Source organism: Eleutherodactylus coqui, chromosome 9 (assembly GCF_035609145.1).
Source record: "Eleutherodactylus coqui strain aEleCoq1 chromosome 9, aEleCoq1.hap1, whole genome shotgun sequence".
In the NCBI taxonomy this organism is placed as follows: Eukaryota; Metazoa; Chordata; class Amphibia; order Anura; family Eleutherodactylidae; genus Eleutherodactylus; species Eleutherodactylus coqui.
In genome coordinates, this window is record NC_089845.1 from 94871113 (window position 1) to 94890440 (window position 19328).

The 19328-nt window shown below is 40.0% G+C and overlaps 1 protein-coding gene across 2 annotated transcripts in view; it reads right to left on the reverse strand.

Annotated features, from left to right (window-relative positions):
• Nucleotides 1-571: 571 nt before the first annotated feature.
• RB1CC1 (RB1 inducible coiled-coil 1) overlaps nt 572-19328 on the reverse strand; it is a 131949-nt gene continuing 113192 nt past the window's right edge. Inside the window, exons 20-23 of one of the 2 annotated variants that reach the window (XM_066578082.1) lie at nt 17656-17714; nt 8571-8698; nt 2371-2441; nt 572-1272 (exon numbers count right to left, since the gene is read on the reverse strand). In XM_066578082.1, the coding sequence (XP_066434179.1) occupies nt 1195-1272; nt 2371-2441; nt 8571-8698; nt 17656-17714 (336 nt within the window). In that variant the 3' untranslated portion in view covers nt 572-1194. Of the gene's footprint in view, nt 1273-2370; nt 2442-8561; nt 8699-17655; nt 17715-19328 lie in introns of both variants that reach the window. The other variant, XM_066578081.1, reaches the window with a different exon arrangement.

Here is a 19328-nt window from a genome sequence, read left to right on the forward strand (position 1 = left end):
ATTTTATATGAAAATATAGCCCATTTTTAATCTTATAACCCATTAGAAGTAAGGAATCGGTTTTACAACCCGTGGGAGTCTTTATCCTCCAATAAATATAAATGTTCAATTAGTAAACCAAAATACACAATTTTTCCCTTGTTTTATTGGAAAACATTACTAGAGCATAACATTTCACATAACTTAGATGCATGAATAAAATTATGCACAATATTGTGTTTTATTATATGTACAGTATACATAGTTTTTTTTAAAAGACAGATTTTCAAACATTTACAGTTTTAAATCTTTATTGTTTTAAAACTCTACATGTCTTTGCAATACAATAATTTGTTACTTGAGTATGGTTAATGTACAATGAAGTTCTTTTGCCTGAAACTCAACCATAAAATACAATTTAATCAGTAAGATCTATTTAACATAAAGGATTTCCGTATGGCTGGGGTTGCTTTAGCATGGTTTACACCATATAATGCTGTATACATTCTTCCCTTCAAAATGTCCTAAAGAAATCAACCAAAAGTGCATTGGAAAGCTGCATTGACCAGTCAATAAAATTATTTTTTTTAAATTTTCTTTCCTTTATGATATTACCAAGCCATATTTTAGGTAAATAGATAAATTCCAATATATATCATACGGTTTCCCAATTTTATTTATTTTTTTTAGGTTTTTTTTTTTTTTTTACTGAGGCAAACTCATAGTAAAGAAAATGGTGATTATCTGCATGCCATACACACTCCTCCTTGCTGTAAAATGTACACAGGTTATAAAGGACATGTTGAAGAGTGCCGGTACTTTAGATAAATGTGTTTCACAAAGAGACAAATGCTGGTAATAATGGTAACTAACATTTAACATCTAAGTACGAGCTAATTTATATTTATCAGGCAAAAAGTATGGCTAAAATAAAAAGAAGAACTTTACCCATATCATCTGCTCTGTCAAAGAACAAACTTGTCTTGGTCCACATTTCTAAGTAGTTTGGATGAAAGAAAACAAGGGCAGATATGCAAAATCCTTTCATGACAAATTTACATTTTCAACCCCCCCAAAATCATTATACAACACCATTGAGGACCTGAACTCCAATCTTCATAGAAAAAAGGATGAGCAGCTGTTTAGGCTATGGATATATATGGGTAAAACAAGCCAGGGTATAAGTGTGTGACGGTAATGTAGTAGGTGGGCAGTTTAGACTTTCTTGTTCCATGGCACGGCTTTCACCCGGTAAAATTTTGTACCCAGGGGAACCTTAAATCGGTTTTGAGCCTGAAACAAAGACAGATGAATAAATGTCACTTACTAAGCAGAACCCAACAATGGGAAAGGAGTTGGGTCAACGCAGCATTATATTGCCATAAAAGCTGTAACTGCCACATTATCCTAAAGTGTACTTGTGTACATCAAAGAGAATAATTACTTGGTCACGGTTCACAATGCTGTTAGGGAAAGTTCTGTGGGTGTTCTTTTGCATTTTCAAAGCAAGAATAGCATAGTCTGCACCAATATTCTTGCGATAAGAAAAAAAAAACTCAGTGGACCCATTATAAGTCATTGGGGTTCACTAGATTCAGGTATAAATTGTAATCACACATGTCATGGCTCTGTTGAATAGAATAGAAGTCATGACCAAAAATGTAAAGTAATTAAAAGAAAGCTAAGGGGGTTGATCAGGACTTTTCCTATTGATGACCTATCCTCAGGTTAGGCCAATAGTTGATGCTGGAGATTGGTGGCTTGGGATCTCCAAGGGGGGAAGGAGGGGTCATGAGGACTGGAGTTGACAAACACTGATTTAGCTAATCATTACAAAAAGTTATTTTCCAGGGTCAATTTTCTAATACTGCATCTTCTTAAAGGGCCTGTTCTCGTTACGGCGAAAATAAATAAAAAATGTGAATTATATAGACACAAAGAAAAAAAAATATGAGTGCAGCCTAAGCTCACATCCTCTATATTGGTAAAACTCAAGTTCATTTCTTGGATTGCTTGTTAGGTTCTGTCACCCTCCCAATTACTAGAATAGGGTTCCTGAGATCCTCCTCAGCAGTCCAGATGTGGTGAGGAGGCATTGGAATAGAGCAGCAGTCAAGCATACTCGCTACCACTCCATTCAAACTCTTCAAGTGTGGTGGAAACGGCCAAATCAGCCTCCAGTGATCACATATTTACAACCAGGAAATGTAATAAATGTATTTGGTGGTTATAACCCTTTAAGTCTCACTTATAACACAGATTAATATCTGTGCATATTCGATCATTACCAGAACCCTTCATTTACCATCTCTGGGTCTACTAGTATGTTACATGTAAATAAATATGTGACTAAGATCTACAAAACAATTGCAGCACATGTATGTAGTTTACCTTTTTTGCTTGGCAATACTCCTTTTCTATCACTTTACCAAGTACCCAGGGTCTTCTAGAGGAACCAGAAGCTACATAAAACAAGTATATACAGGGCATAGTTAGCATTACATTTTAAACAGTAATATAGTTAATTGGTGATCTAACAACAAAGCAACATGTTGTATGCAATTTAAATCTGTAACTGAAAGGCTTCTAAACATTTTTAATCTATCTAGAAAGGAAAGGACACATAAGTGCAAATGTAATCACCAACGTGCACGCCAAACTGTTAGTGATGGCCCAGATGTGCTTTTTACATAGGGATCACCAATGGGCTATAAAACTGCATATGTGCCTCTTTACGGTGTTGCAGGAGTCCTGTGGCGGGAGGAGTAATGCTTGGCTGTCTACGTGTAGCTGAATTCTAGCCCTAATGGCAGGCCATAATCAGAGAAACTTCAGAGACCAGCAACTTAACCACTTAAAATGCTGTAATCAATCCTGACGATGACAAGTGATCTTAAGATTGCATTTTTAAGCCCCCTTGTGGGACTAAAATTTTTTTTTAAAGTTTCAAGAAATTCTAATAAAGAAAAATCTATTTATACAAAAAAAATCTCACATTTCCTATAATAGGCACTTTTTATGGTAAAAAAAAGAAAATACACACTATTGTTATTGCTGCATTCATAATGACCTTAAAATGCATTCAAAATGACCTATAAAAACTATAAAATGATCAAGTTATTTATTAGAGATGAGTGAGCGTACTCGGCCACGCCCCTTTTTCGCCCGAGTACCGCGATTTTCGAGTACTTCCGTACTCGGGCGAAAAGATTCGGGGGGCGCCGTGGGTAAGTGGGGGGTTGCAGCGGGGAGTGGGGGGGGGGGGAGAGGGATCCCCCCTGCTACCCCCCGCGCCGCCACGCCTCCCCCCGCCCCCCCGAATCTTTTCACCCGAGTACTGAAGTACTCGAAAATCACCTCTTACTGCTACAGCTATGTCCCGGACCACCGCTTGGTCTTCCATCCCTGTGTGTGTTTACAGGCTGCAGTCTAGCTCAGTTTATGCGACGTCACTGGTACTGCAGCCAATCAGCACAAGACACAGCAGGAGCAGGGAGAGGTGGGTACATGCAGGTTTGTCAGTGCATGTGGAAATATTACAACTCGGACAACCGCTTCAAGTACATCAAAACTCTATCAATGGAAACTTTAAATTGCCCCTTTTTAGGTGTTCTACAGCTCTGTCGATAGAAAATAAAAATGTCATAGGTCTTTAAAAAAATAGTTTTCCTGTCCTCGCGTTCAAAGTGTTTTTTGTTGTGCAAACGTAATAAAATGTATATGCTGTGTGCTGTACATTGCAACTTTTAAAAAGGCAGCAATATATGAACTTTACATTTTAACAGTGGTAACATTTCCTTACAGTTATAAGTTCGGCCTCAGAGGACTCCATCATTTCACCATGACTTAAGACGTCGCAGATGTTTTTGAAGGATAATTAGGTAAAACATTTTCAAATAAAATCAATCTAAATAAAAACCTGCTACCCTTTAAGGTTAGTCTACCCGTTGCCTGACTTAGTCCTGCTGCTTTATGTTATTTATTTTACTCTAGCTTAAACAAACTCTGCAGGTTAATGTCCAACCATAAATACATGAGATAATATTCTAAATATTAGCCTCAATCTCCTGTCTGGACAGTTAAAATGCTTGAGAAGTGGCAAAAACCCAGCGGCAGCTAATACTATGTCACTGGGATATCAACAAGTCATATGTTTTTTCAGCAACAGCCTCATCAATGCTACACTGTGCAGGATCCTGGTGCTTGATGTACTGCAATGCAGAACTAATTATATGTCTATAGGATGGGGACAAGAACGAGAGTAAAAATACTTCTCTGCTAGAAGGAAACCTGTATTATAATGGAGGGAGAAGATTACAATTTTTTTTAGTACTGGCGAATCAAAAGTGGAGAAAATCCAGAGTTCACGTTTTCATTGCAATCTTAATAGTGTTTTTTTGATACAGAGCTAGACATTTTGAGGATACTCTGCTGGATGTCTACAGGTGCAGCTAAAGGGAGATGTGGAGCTTACTGTGTTATTAAGGGAGAGTTATACTGGCAGAACTACGAGCAGGCACCCACACTACAGAGAGCTAGGTCTTACAGTGTTTCTCGGAAAGGAGCAGAGAACTGGGAGAAGAGTCATCGGAGTGGCTCCTTGCCGGTCTCTTTATGCTTGGCTCAGCCAGATTCAGGTCACTCCCTATACAATAATAAAGGGAGACCTATCAGTACTGCCAAGCCAGGTGAGGAGCCCCACTGATGACCAAGTTTCAGAATAAGGCTAAAGCTAGATGGTGACGTCACCTGCCACAGGATCCTGTGACTAAAGATAACTACTGCTGTATGAAACTTCCAATTACAATTTTCTCAAATTCCCTCTCTCTCTGGATATTATATCTTGTATGGTTATACACTATGTGTGTCTTTCTATATTAATTTGTATGATACGCCTCTTTTTATTGGACCAGTCCATATTTTGTTCTCTTTCACCATTCCTTGCAGCTTGAAGTACAGAATGTCTGAAATATTAATACACTTGTCTCAAATTTTGAAGGGATTTGTTATTTGTATAGCGCCAACTTATTCCACAGCGCTTTCAGGCAATTTGTTTATTATTCCCCCAGCAAGTTGGGTACTCATTTTACTGACTTCAGAAGGCTGAGTCAACCTTGAGCTGGCTACCGGATTGAACCCGCAACCTTCAGGTCGTGAGTGAGAGCTTAAGACTGCATTCTGCTGCCTTAACACACTGTGCCACACAAGGCCTGTAAAACGAATGGATTGAAATCTCATTGATTTCAATGAAAGCTGCGCCTGCATTTACGAACACCACTAATACAGGGCTTCTGCTTCGACCCCAGTGTATCCTAGCACTGATAGTGGGGGCTGCCTAGAAAAAACCCTTAAAGGGGTTGTCCCGCGCCGAAACGGTTTTTGTTTTTTTTCAACACCCCCCCCCCCCCCCACGTTCGGTGCGAGACAACCCCGATGCAGGGGTTAAAAAAGAACACCGGACAGCGCTTACCTGAATCCCCGCGCTCCGGTGACTTCTTACTTACCCGGTGAAGATGGCCGCCGGCATCTTCTCCCTCCGTGGACCGCAGGGCTTCTGTGCGGTCCATTGCCGATTCCAGCCTCCTGATTGGCTGGAATCGGCACGTGACGGGGCGGAGCTACACGGAGCCCCATTGAGAAGATAAGAAGACCCGGACTGCGCAAGCGCGTCTAATTTGGCCATTAGACGGCGAAAATTAGACGGCAACCATGGAGACGAGGACGCTAGCAACGGAGCAGGTAAGTGAATAACTTTTGATAACTTCTGTATGGCTCATAATTAATGCACAATGTACATTACAAAGTGCATTAATATGGCCATACAGAAGTGTATAGACCCACTTGCTGCCACGGGACAACCCCTTTAAGTGCATTCCAAGTCTGCAGTATGGTTCCACCTTCTTTCTTGGATACTGATTAAGGCCTCGGAGCGGAAGATTCCCACAGATCAGCTACTGATGACTTATCCAGAGAAGAGGTCATCAGACCTTTAGAGCAGGAAAACCACTTTAGGGTGCATTCATACGTCACTGATTTGCTGTGGATTTTGTTATAGATTTTGGTGCAGATCTGCAGCACATTTCACCCTTTTAACTGAATTCAAATTGGAGGGGTAAAATCTGTGTGAACGCATCCTTAAATAATATTATATAGACAAGTGTTCCCCAACCCGTGGCTTTCCAGATGCTGAAAAAGACTACAAGTCCCAGCAAACCCTGCAGCCTGTGACTCTAAACGCATGATAGGAGTTGTAGTTTTCCAACAGCTGGAGAACCACAGGTTTGGGAACACTGATATAGACTACGCAAATATGGCAGTATGTGATATCTTTGATAGTACACTACTTTAAGTTTACTCAACTCCTAATCAGCAATGACTTCAAAAGGTCAGCGACTTCTGCATATTAACAACAGATCACACCATCTTTTTTATGTGTCAGCAACATTTCGGTTTTGTGAGATAAAACCATTTTAACTGAAAATATTCTGGATAATTCCAGTTTATGACCAAAACCAGATGAGAAAAGTAAGCTGAGCAATTTAAAACATAAAGAGCTGTCAGCATGAAAACAAGGCTTTCCATTGTTCACTGCTTTTCATTACTAATTACAGGATTCAATTGTGTCTATTTTTGGGAGAAGTGGGAAGGATTTCTCACAGATCACTGTATAATACAAATGTGTGAACTTAACAGCTTTGGAGAGGGGGCGCAGATATGTAGGCTGTCCCACAGTTGTACATTCTTAGAAGAACAGACAAAGAATTAGCCTGTACAGTACAATATACAGCGCGTCGTACTTTCACAGGCATCCTATTAAGCCCTGCCAAAGGCACAGCTTAATTGAAAGCCATCCATGGCAGGTCTAGGCACGGTCACAAGGCCCCAGGCTGCTATGTTAACAGACCTGCAGCCTGTGATCTCATTGCAAGGGCTACCTCATGCTGGCGATCGCGATATCGCTGCAAGAAAATAGACGCAAAATCGTGACTTTTTTCCCGCGATTTTTAAGCGTCAGCGCTTTTTCTCACTAAAAAATATCACTGCCACTTTCGATTTTTCACACTTTTTTTCACGCGATTTTGCCGTGATTTTTTTTAACACGAAAGTCAATAGGACTTTCTAATGTTAAAAACGTATCGCACGGAAATCACTAGTTTGTGTTTTGCGATTCGATAAGAAGGAGGCTTCATAAGGAAACATAGGAGATAAAAAAAAACAACACAAAATGCAGAAAGAAAGGACATGCTGCAAATTTTTTTCTGTCGCAACATCGCATGATTGAAAACATTGCAAATGTAAAGGAAACTATTGAAAATCATTGGTTTCATAATCCTGCGTTTTCACTCACTCTCGCATCGCTCCAAAAATTTTCTTGTAAGTGTGAAGGCACAGTAAGGCTGGGTTCACGCAGGACGGGTTTGGCGTAGAATTTCCCTGCGGCAAATCAGCCTGCGGCCGTTAATCCTGGGAGCCAGCCATGTGGATGAGATTTGTCAAAAGTTTCTCCCATTGAAAACAATGGGCGCTGCGATGCATGCAGCATAGTATCGCGGTACCTTGCAGGAAAATATTGCTCATAGGAATGACACCATTTAAAAGAATGGGGTTCATATTTGTGCCTCTCGCAATGCACAAATCTTGTGCGATTTTGATGCCCATGTGAAGGCAGCCTAAAGTTCTACTCACACTGCTTTGGTAGGGTAGATTAGATGTATATACTGGTAAATTCTCACTGGATGCTACTGCGCCGACATATGCCAATAGTGCTCTTTTGGCATACATCAGCATCATACCTTAAGGCCACTCTCACACAGATGTTTTACAGCATTTTTGTGAGCTTTTGCCTGCATATTTCCCCCCCCCCCCCCCACCTCCCCGCTCGCACAGTAAGCAGCGTTGAAAACGCTGTACACATCATTTTTAATTGCGTTTTTAACGCATCCCATTTACTTCAATGGGCGATGCAGGGTGTCAAAAATGCACTGAACACCCCAAAAATAGAACACACAGCGTTCATTTTAGCGTGCGTTGAAGCGCCGTCTGAGAAGCCACATTGAAATGAATGGAGGCTTAGTGCAGCGTTTTTAGTGGGCATCATAATACGCTTGTGTAAAGGGGGGCTTTAAATACACTATTCAACATAGCAGCATTCTGTGAACATACATAAACCACTCCTGACATATAACTACACATGTTGGAAGCATATGTGAACTTGAACAGAAACTAGTACAAGATATGTCCAGGTATTGTATATTAAAGTACCATTTTACCAATTATGAGAGAATTTAAACCTCACATTACAGCGATGGAATGGAAGCAAACAGTGTTTGTATTCCAGATGTTCCATTTTTGGCCGGTAAAGTACCATGATGCTTTAGAACGTATAATATATAACTCAAATGATAAATCAGAGGAAATGCTTGCTTGAGGAAAAGGCAGATAAGACACATCATCTCCAAGATTTAAGAGCATAATGTTACAAATATTGTGCAACATCCAGGCACAGTGCATATTTCCATGAGATAGAAAGGCAACATATAAATGGTTTGAATGACAATGAAATACTGATGGGTGACACTTACCGCACTCACCTGGCTTAAGATCTAATGCCGAAAGGGATTCTGAATGCAAGAAATACAGCGTTGGGCTGACTGTAAATAACACATAATTGTCATGACGTTCATCCAAGATAATGAGTACCAAATCCCCAACCTGGAATCTGTTAAGATATAAACACAAGAAAGGTAATGTCTTAAGTATAAATGTAATAGTGCTATTTGTGAGGCCACTGAATCATCTTTTTGGAACTAGTTTTCAGTTTCTTTCTAGCAAATCGTATTATTTAACAGTAGTCTAGTTCATGGTCTCAGTCTTTTACTGAGGCCTCACCAGCCAGAACATGGACTGGACTTCACCACTGGTTGCAGTTTATGCCAAAATGTTTGAAAGTCAGATCAATTTGTCTCCTGAACCAACAGCTTTGCAGCCCCCCCAAAAAATTCAGCTAAAGCTGCCTTCCAGATTGTGCCTGCTTACAATTAGGGGTCACATTCCAGTTGAAGAACCACTGGTCCAATTTGTTGACATGTTCACAGTGGGCATTAACAGATGACCATTAACCACAATTCATAACCAATGAGTAGCCATGCACATAAATCGGCAGGCAGAGGGAACCCAGAGTAAGTCCAACTTTAGAGGCTCAGGGATCAGGATAATTACAGGCCAAAAAAAAAATAATTAAGAGTTCTTGATAATAGTTTGATTAGGGTCTGTTAAGTTAGGATGTAATGGTCCTTCAAATGAGCAGGTAACTGAAAACGTTGCTGCTGAGACTACTGCTGATTAGGTGATATCACAAGAAAAACCAAGTTTGGAACAGAAGACCCCCTCCTCCTACTATAATCATATTGGACATATGGACAGGTGTTATGGAAACTGAATAACTCCCAGTAAGAGGCAGAGTACTAGTATAACTACAGATTAATGCCTCACAATGAATATCTCTGAAGATTCTGCTTTAGAACACTTTTGGATTGGCAAAACTACATTCATGTCATCAGAATGTAAACCGTGATAGGCAACATCCGTAGTGGTCAACTCAACAAATTGTGGGGACTTTAATAAGGTCATGGGGCACACCTAAAGGTAACGAATGGTGAAAGGGTTTGGTGAAGGGGTAGGCACACCCAAGAAAAACTTTGTTAGAGTGGTTGTCCAGGAATTCAATGAAACAGCTGGACGGAGATGTAGCAAAGCCTCATGCCACACCACCCAGTCCTGTCAGGCTTATCATTCAGCCTAACATTAGACTAAGCCCCCTATTCTGATCTAGAGATGCATTCTCCACACCTAGGGTTTTTTTCCACAGGGGATACAGACAGCATTACTGACCTCTGCTACGAAGAATACAATTTTGCGGCTCATCCCCTCCAAGCTACATACTTTGCACTTTTCGTAAGGCCTCCAGGTCACATGACCATATTTTTTGTCCTTCAGTTAATGGAGCAGCTTTAGGTCAATTGTCGTAAGGAAACCTGTCTTTCTTGCCCATAGAAATTAATCACAGCACAGCTTTCATTTTGTATTGTGCTCTTCAAAATGAAAACTGCACAGTGATTGGTTGCTGTGAGTAAAAAAAAGACTGTTTTTCTTTATGGTAGCTGACATAAATCTGACCCATTAAAGGGGTTGTCTCGCGAAAGCAAGTGGGGTTAAGCACTTCTGTATGGCCATATTAATGCACTTTGTAATATACATCGTGCATTAAATATGAGCCATACAGAAGTTATTCACTTACCTTTCCTGCGCTGGCATCCCCGTCTCCATGGCTCCGTCTAACTTCAGCGTCTAATCGCCCGATTAGACGCGCTTGCGCAGAAGGGTCTTCTGCCTTCGGCTCGGCAGCAGCGGCGTTCTGGCTCCGCCCCCTTCTACACGTCATCGCGTAGCTCCGCCCCGTAACGTGTGCCGATTCCAGCCAATCAGGAGGCTGGAATCAGCACACATGGTGGGGCGGAGCTACGCGATGACACGTAGAAGGGGGCGGAGCCAGAACGCCGCTGCTGCCGAGCAGACCCGAAGGCAGAAGATCCTTCTGCGCAAGCGCGTCTAATCGGGCGATTAGACGCTGAAGTTAGATCGAGCCATGGAGACGGGGACGCCAGCGCAGGAAAGGTAAGTGAATAACTTCTGTGTAGCTCATATTTAATACACGATGTATATTACAAAGTGCAATAATATGGCCATACAGAAGTGCTGAACCCCACTTGCTTTCACGAGACAACCCCTTTAACTGCAGGACACAGATCAGAGTGCTGGTCATGTGACCTGAAGGCCAGAAGAAAAGTGCAAAGTACATAGCCTAAAGGGGATAAGCTACAGAACAGGACGGTTCACAGCAGAGGACAGCGATACTGTGTTCAATTTCCCTAAAAAAAAAAAAATGCTTTTAGAAGGAAAAATAAATAGTATTGCTGTTATTACATATATTTTCTGTTTCTAGGACTTCTATTTGCCTTTATAGTGATCGGCTGTCTTGGGGCTCCTATTCTTGCTAATAGCATAGGTCCAAGAGCTTGAAAGCAATGCCCATTTGCACATTTCTTGGTAAATAGTATGTTGGCTGCTGAAAAACCTTCATAAATCATGGACACACCGGGCACTAATGAGAACTTTCACTTATGTTAGTAAATGTATTTGCAGCTGCTTCTTATATTATTTAGTATAAAAACAGGCTTTAGATGACTATGTCCCAATATCACCCTATAAAGGAAGACACTAAGGCTAAGGGTTCATTCACATGGATGCATCAAAAACATGTATCAAAAAACAAGCTTATAAAGACCTGTTTACATAGGTCGAAACGTCGCCAGCTATTTTATTATGGAGGAATAAAGAGTAACTTTTTAATACATCTTATGTTGCCAGGAATATGTATTTTTGCTGGATGTGATGTGGGTCTTGATCCTGACAGGTTCTGAATTTTGCATTTCCCTTCTCGCCTAAAGAAGGTTATTAGAGCACCAGAGGACAATGTTTGCCTTCCTTTGCTGCTGTGTATCTACTTTTCACATGGATGTATGTCGCACACATATTATGTATGTATAACACACGCATGTAATACGTGGTGGTAAATGCCCATTGTTTTCTATTGGGCCACACATACCTGCGTTTTTGTTACATGCGTGAAAAGAAAAACATGGTATGTCCTATTTTGGTGCGTAATATGCACCAAAATAGGATATGGAGATTTAACATATGCAGCAAACACGTATGTACATATGTAGTTGCTATGTACTGTGTATTTCACATGCGTGAAAAAAAGTGCAGTGTGTCGTAATACGCACCAATATAGGCTATGGCTATTAAATATATGCAGCAAATACGCATATACACGTGTATTTGCTGTGTACTGCATATTTTACACAAGTGAAAAATCTGCGCAAAATATGAGGACACATACATCCGTGTGACTGAGCCCTTAGTGGGCCGGGTAAAAAACATATTAATACATTTGATAAGGTTTAGGCCTTTTCTTTTACGTTTTTCAGTACATTTGGTACATTAAATATTACCATTGAAAAATACAACTTATGCCACAAAAAACAAGACCTCATACAGCTACGTGGATGGATAAATAAAGGAGTTACGATTTTATAAAAGGAGGGGGTGGGGGTGGGATATGGAAAAACAAAAAAAAGCTTGGCCACTAAGGGGTTAATGGGTTTTATGAACAAAACTCAGTTGTACCATGTGCTGTTTAGGTTTGTAGAATTCAATTGGCAAATATTGGTCATGTGACCTGAAACTCTTCAAGGGGATTATGTCTACAGAGTGGGGCAAAAGTCCCCAAACATACAGTGTGTTTTGCATTTTCGCAAATAGCTAGGAAAGATGCTATTGAAGTTGAGTTTGGAAGAGCGCTTTAAATCCAGTGTGACAGCGGTCACACTGAAAAGATCATCCGAAGGATTCTATGTTGCTATGCAATCCTTCTTATCTGTTCATACATCCTGTCCAGTATGGTTGATGGCTTCGATACTGGCAGTTTCTGCCTGCTTGAGGACTTCAATATTGGTTGTGAAGACGTACAAATGAATGTCAGGAATGGTGCGGAGACAGCACTGATGGAAGCGCTCGAGGAGTAGTAGAGGGTGACGATAGATAACCCATGAATCTGAGCCATATAAAAGTGTTGTACAACAGCTCTATATATACTAATCTGTGTGCTTTTCTTCAAGTGTTTCCCCATATTCTTCTGTATAGTCTGCCAAATGCACCGCTTGCCTTCGCCAGTCTGTTATCAATCTCTTTATCAATCTTGGCATCTGAGGAAATAATACACCCCAGGTAGCTGATCTTCTGGGCAGCCTTCAGTTCTGACTTGCCAACAGTGATACAGGGAGGACTGTAGACTTCATGAGGTGTGGGCTGATGGAGAACTTCTGCTTTCTACAAACTAATCTCCAGCCCAACGAGGATGGCAGCTTCTGCAAAGCAGACTCTCATACGTTGGAGTGCTGCCTCTGATTGGGACACAAGTACAGCGTTATCGGCAAAAAGTAGCACTCGGACAAGTTGTTCCATTGTCTAAGTGTGAGCCTTTGGTCTTCTCAGGTTAAACAGGTTATTGTGGTATTGAATGTGAACACCATTCTAGTCATCCAGATTTCTGAAGCGTCGTACAGTAGGTATGTGTATATAAGGAACACTACAGTAAAATTGCACTTATAACTATATATATTGATGTATTTTATCGTCCGGTTTCATATTTATATAGTAGCAAGTAATCAGGCATAATGTGTGCTAATCAGCAGGGACAACTGTATGGATGTGTCTGAAGAAGTTAAAACCTCCAGACACATTGAGTTACTGGCTGAAAGCCATAGGAAGAGGCTGCGGAGGCACCTTCAGGAGCTGCAAAGCCTGAGATCTGGCACAGATCAGACTGTTGTCTGTTACAAATCTGACAGGGGAGGACGCTCCCTAGACGCCTTTGCTAGGTAAAGTGACAAGAACACTGCGGGTTGTAAACCCAGAGTCATGAGTCTGACAGGGTAGGCTGCCCCCTAGATGATCTGGGTGGGTAGTGACAAGGACACTGCGGGTTGTGAACCCTGAAGTTATGTGTTCTGTGTGTTGATACTGTGATAAGTTAGCTGTGTGCAATAAAGCTGGCAGAAGACAGAGTTTGAAGCAATCTAGTCGTCCAGCGTCTGAGAGTGGTGCCAAGCATCTTACAGGAGAGAATGGAGATCTCCAGGTTACCACTATATATATATATATATATATATATCACACACCTATTTCCCAATGGGACTGTTTAGATTGTTGAAATGATGTAACGTAAAACCTGTGAGTGTATTTCTTTACTTAGTAATTCTGGAAGCGTATACATTTGTATGCATATGCTTATACAAGTTTTCTTTTATTGTATTTTAATTGTTGCATTGGATTGCGTTAAAACTGTACATAAATATTGTTCCATGGAATGCAGAAGTATTCCCCAAAAGAAGCCAGTTGCAGGCAAAACCTGAGTTGGGCTGTTTACCATGTGCACTTTCAGTATTCTTTATATGCCATTTTGAAGTGCTTGTTTGTGAGTATAACTATAAGACCCTTGAGGAGATTCTTAAATAAAACAATAAAAAGAAGACTTCGTGCAATAAAGCTTGAGCCAAATGAACAGTGGAGGCATTAAAATGAGTAGCATTCTGGATATACCTTACATGCAATCTGTCAGTGACTTTGAGCCCTATACACTAAGTTTATGGGCTAAAAGTAGCTTATCCACCGAGTCTGGGGATATAAGTTTTGTACTTGTCTTCCCCGCTGATCCCCAATGTTTGCGCTCCGACCAGCTTCTTCTATGCACTGAGCAGTGTGTGCTAAGTAGTCCTCCCATTCTAAGCTTAGAATGGGTAGGACACTTAGCACGCCTCCCAATGCACTGCAGCGCTGACACGCAGGGAAGTTAGTATAGAACTTACATCCCTGGACTCAGCGTGTCAGCCGCTTTAAGCCATAAAGCTTAGCTTATAAGTCTTAAAGTAGCTGACAGAGCCTCTTTAAGCAAAGATCCACCAGGATGGATTGGAAGTTATAGCTGGGAATCAAAGGAGATTTGAACTTCTTCACTAATTCTGTGACTTAAATTAGAAGTTGAGCACAAGTACTACTGCTGTTAAAAAAACTTTTTTTTTGCATTCGTAATTCTTTTGCAAATCGTGTATCTTCATTTTTGTTTCTTATGTGAATCTCACATAATAAGTGTTTCTATTTTGCATTTACCAAATGAATTGCAAAAAACACTAAATTTTTAACCCCTTAAGGACCAGACACTTTTTAGGGATTTTACCCATGTGGTGGTTTTACTACATTTTTTCCCAATGACATACATGGTTATTTTTCTAAAGTTGTTTTTCAAAAAGCTAAAAAAAATGTTTTTCTTTTAAACTTATAGTGCTTTATTATTTCCTTATTTTTTTAAAAAGTATATTTACACTAAAATAAAGCACAGGCATGGCTTCATTTTTGCGCATATAGCAACGGTTTTGGTTGGCGTCAGCGGTGGGTCTTTTTTTTTAATATATGTATTTTTTTTACTTTGTTCTGTAATTTTTTTAAACTTCCTTTTGTAACTATTTTTTTTTACCATCTATATTCCCCATGACATAATATGAGACCTTTGCGGATCAACTGTCTTTTTTTTCTAAATTTCACACTTACAGGGGAACACATCCCCTTGTAGTGACAATAGTCATTGGCAGAGCTGATCAGGGTCTGCTGGGACCATGTAGATGTGCTGTGACAGGGGACAACTGACAGTCTCATGATCGTCGGGTTGAATACAGGAAGTAACATGTCCATTTTCTCACTTTAGTACATAGTGCTCGCTGAGCGCTATGTAGCCTAGAGAGGGGAAAGGGAGAAGCAGTTATAAAACGCTTCTCCCTTCTCCCACAGGTCGTCGGCTATGTCTGACAGCTGAACACCCGACCTGCTCCTGCTTGAATGTAGCAACTTTAATTCTGTGCCGTACTTCTGTTATTAGCCGAGATTAAAGCCCAGAACCAAGCGCCATATATTTACCGCATTTGAGCCTTAAGGGGTTACGGTGTGTATATTGTAAATTTACAGACTTACTATAGTGTGAAGGTTAGCAAGTGAAACCACAATTGTAAAGATCTAAATTTAAGGTTGTGGTTTTTCTAACATGCAAACAAGATTAAATTTTAAGACAAGGCCCCTAAATATCCCTCATGCGCACATATTTTAAGATTTGTGTCTTGGTCCCGACTGTAAATTCTGTATACGTCTCCTAATAAAAGCGTCAGTTCCTGTATGCAGTTTAATGACTTATTTGTAGAGCAGAGACTTAAGACATAACTGTATATAGTTCTTTTTAATGCTATGCTGTCATATGGCTAATGTACCAGCTATCTCAACAAAGAGCAGCCTGTCCCCGCTAAGAATCCTACTGAAGAAACCTATGAGAAAAAAGGAAACCGGGAGAACCTGATGTTATTCGCAAAGTAAAGATTAATGGTACGTGATTTCTTATGAAGACATTTGGGATCTTTGCTTTGCTTCTTTGCATTTTTATAGACTTGTTTTAACTGCTCAATCTATTAGCTTCATGAGGCCTCATTTTTAGGTCCCATTTTGGAATACATATTAATTTGCCATTCATTTTTTTACTACAGAAAAATTTTATTTTTTTAATATCATTTGGGGTTATTTTGGTAATGGTGATATATCAAATTAATATAACTTATTTGCCGAGTTTTGCATATAAAGAATTAAAAGGATTTTCCCACTAATGATACTTATCCTCTATCCGGAGGATAGGGGATAAATCTCTGAACCCTGAGAGGCTCAGCAATCCCAGCATCTGCGCACCACGAGTTTCCCTTGTGAAAAGTCTTTAAATCTTGAATAAAGTATAGTAACCAAAAGAACTGTGAATGCAATTCTGGACTATTCTACACATTGTAAGTCAGCAATAGAGGAGTAATGCAATGTATATACAAAAATACTCAACTTCTTAAGAGATACAGTGGCAAAGAGATGATCCAGCACAATGTAGGATAAAACTCAACTTTATATGTAGATCATATAAAATCTGTAAAATGGTCCCCAAAGGTCACCTGACTTTAGTGAGGTTTCCAAGCTAAACGTATCTATACTTAGTTTAAAAACCCATTTTAAAAAAGGTGTTAGATTCTATGTCATGCCTGTTAGTTGACCAAAAATTGTACGTGTACTAGCTGATATTCAGTTTTCTATGGGAAAAACAAACCAAGTTGAACTGTTATCTACAAAGTTCTTCATCAAAACATATGGCAGAGTTTATCACATACTTCCATAAAATACCAATCTAAATGATAGGAAATATCTGGGAATATAAAACACGGTACAATAACTTGTGAACGTGAAGGTTTTGCTTTGCCGTGAGGAAACTGTTCAAGTCAGATACGGTTTAATAAGTTAAGACATACTCTAAGACAGGACTTTTCAACTCGAGTCCTCAGGGTACCCCCAAAAGGTCATGTTCTCAGCAATTGATTAGTATTGCCTCGGTGATGTAATTACTATCAGAAATTGCCCTCAGTATTCTCAAATCATGACTTTTTGGGGTCTACAAGAGGACTGGAGATGAGAAACAATGTTCTAAGCCAGAAAGAAAACTCATCTTGGCAATTATCAAAAAGAAGAGTTAGAAAACAATAAGCATAACAATATTTGTTAGCAATGTCTTGTATAGCATAAGTTCAGTCATTTAGGAAATATCTAACATCTTCAATTGCTCCTGATTTCAGCTCAGGGCTGCGTTAACAATTCTGTAGGATTGGGAGCTGAAATCTCCCATCACACGAAACATTTATCCAGGCCTATTTCTCTGTCTTTAATAACTGCGATTGCACTGGAGAAGAATCTCAGCAGACGGAGTATTTGCAAAGCCTGACAAGGAATAACTATGCACAATTACAGTACCCACTGAACAACAGGCATGAATTTCCTTAGATGTACTCAGTTAATGATATTTTATGCACCAAGTTAAAGGTAAGAGGTAAACAAGCTCTAGAAGAAGGAATTAAAATGTAACAAACACATACAAAAATATATCAGAGCACACTTTTTAAAACTTTTATGCAAGAAAAAAAAAAAACTTACTCTCGAATTGCTATTTTCTCAGAATGCCTTGAAGCAACTGATGACATGCTCTGTGACATCTAAAACATGACAAAAAGTCAAATATTAGTTCAAATTCTGCAACAAAACAAATAGCTTTACCTTCAGAGCAGATTCATTGATAGCTACTTTTTTATTTTTTACTAAACAGGGCAAAAATTACTATTTATATGCAAGTATGTGTATATTTTAACTTCATAGCAGGTAGGGGTATTTCTTAAGACAATATCGTATACAAAGATGACACATAAGCCTGCAAGATATTTAGAAAATCAAGAAACTCACTTAAATTACACACAAGTCCTGATTACATAAAGACTCCTTCACATGTGCTTATTGCTATCATTGAGATAGGTTGAGGGGTTCTTAAATGGTCACTACTTTGGGAACCCTGTCTGTGCTTCACATCTGCATTTAAACCTCTGGTCCTGTAAATACCGGAAGAAAACCCTTATGCATTTTTTCTTCTATGCCCAAACTGGCTGGATGGGAAGCGAGTGGACCCTCCCAAGCAGAGCAGGAAAGTGGAATTCCTAGCGCAACTGTGCTATAAACATGGGTTACTCTAAAATTTAAAACATCGGACTGTGCACGGTCATACAGGTGGAAAGATGTGTGGCGAGAGAAGTATGGATTGCTGCAAAAGGCGAGTAATAAAACGTAAAACAAAATAAAAAGTTGAAACAGACCTTTATGATGGCTAAAAAGAAAAAAAACGATTAAAGTAGATACTGACAGTAAGTCTATGAATTGTCTTTGATATCAAAAGTTACATATTTAGGCCGGGTTCACATCTGTGACATCCGGAGGTTCCGTCGCAGATCCAGCCCAAAATACCGGAAGAAATAGCGCTGCATGCAACGATTTTTCCTCTGGTGAAATCTCAGGCAGATAAGTATAAACTGAACAGACCCCATTGTAGTCAATGGGGTCCGATTGGCGCTGTTCGGTTCGGAGCAGGAAAACGAAACCCCGATGCAGATGTGAAAGCAGCCTTACCTTGTGGCTTATCTTTATGTAACAACTTCTGAACTAATGTGAGCAAAAGGCTTTTTTTCAACAGAGGAGCTCAAAAGCCGATATAAGTACATTCCGACAAGAGGTCAAGACTACTTAAATGTCACATATTTACTTCTCCTTGAGGCCAAAATTCTGAACATTTGAAGAAGTGAAAGAACGTTTCAATTGCTTGACTTCAAGCTTATGGAAAATTTTATCCTAGTGGTAATGAAACAGTTGTACAAAGGAGTGTTAGTACCTAATTATATAAAAGAGAGAAGAAAAAAAACCTGTCAGTGCTGCGGGCCGGACGTAATTATCGGTGGTCAGGGCCAGAACTGTAACAGCAAGCATTGTAATCAATGGAAGTGATGCCATCTATTACACTTCCGGCCCTGACCAAAGATGAGGACATCTGGCCTGCTGCACTGACAGTGGGCTGGATGACCAGCTGATGGTCGGGGCTCCCGAGTGGCAGACTTGCGCCAATGAACTATCCTGAGGATAGCTCATCAATAGTAAAATTCCCTGAATATCCCTTTAAAGCGACTATTAGGGCCAGGACATACTAAGATGGCTGCACCACTTCTTTGACTACCAGATGTACACTGAACATTAGCGTGCATCCGTAGTCTAAGACACTACATGCTGCTCTG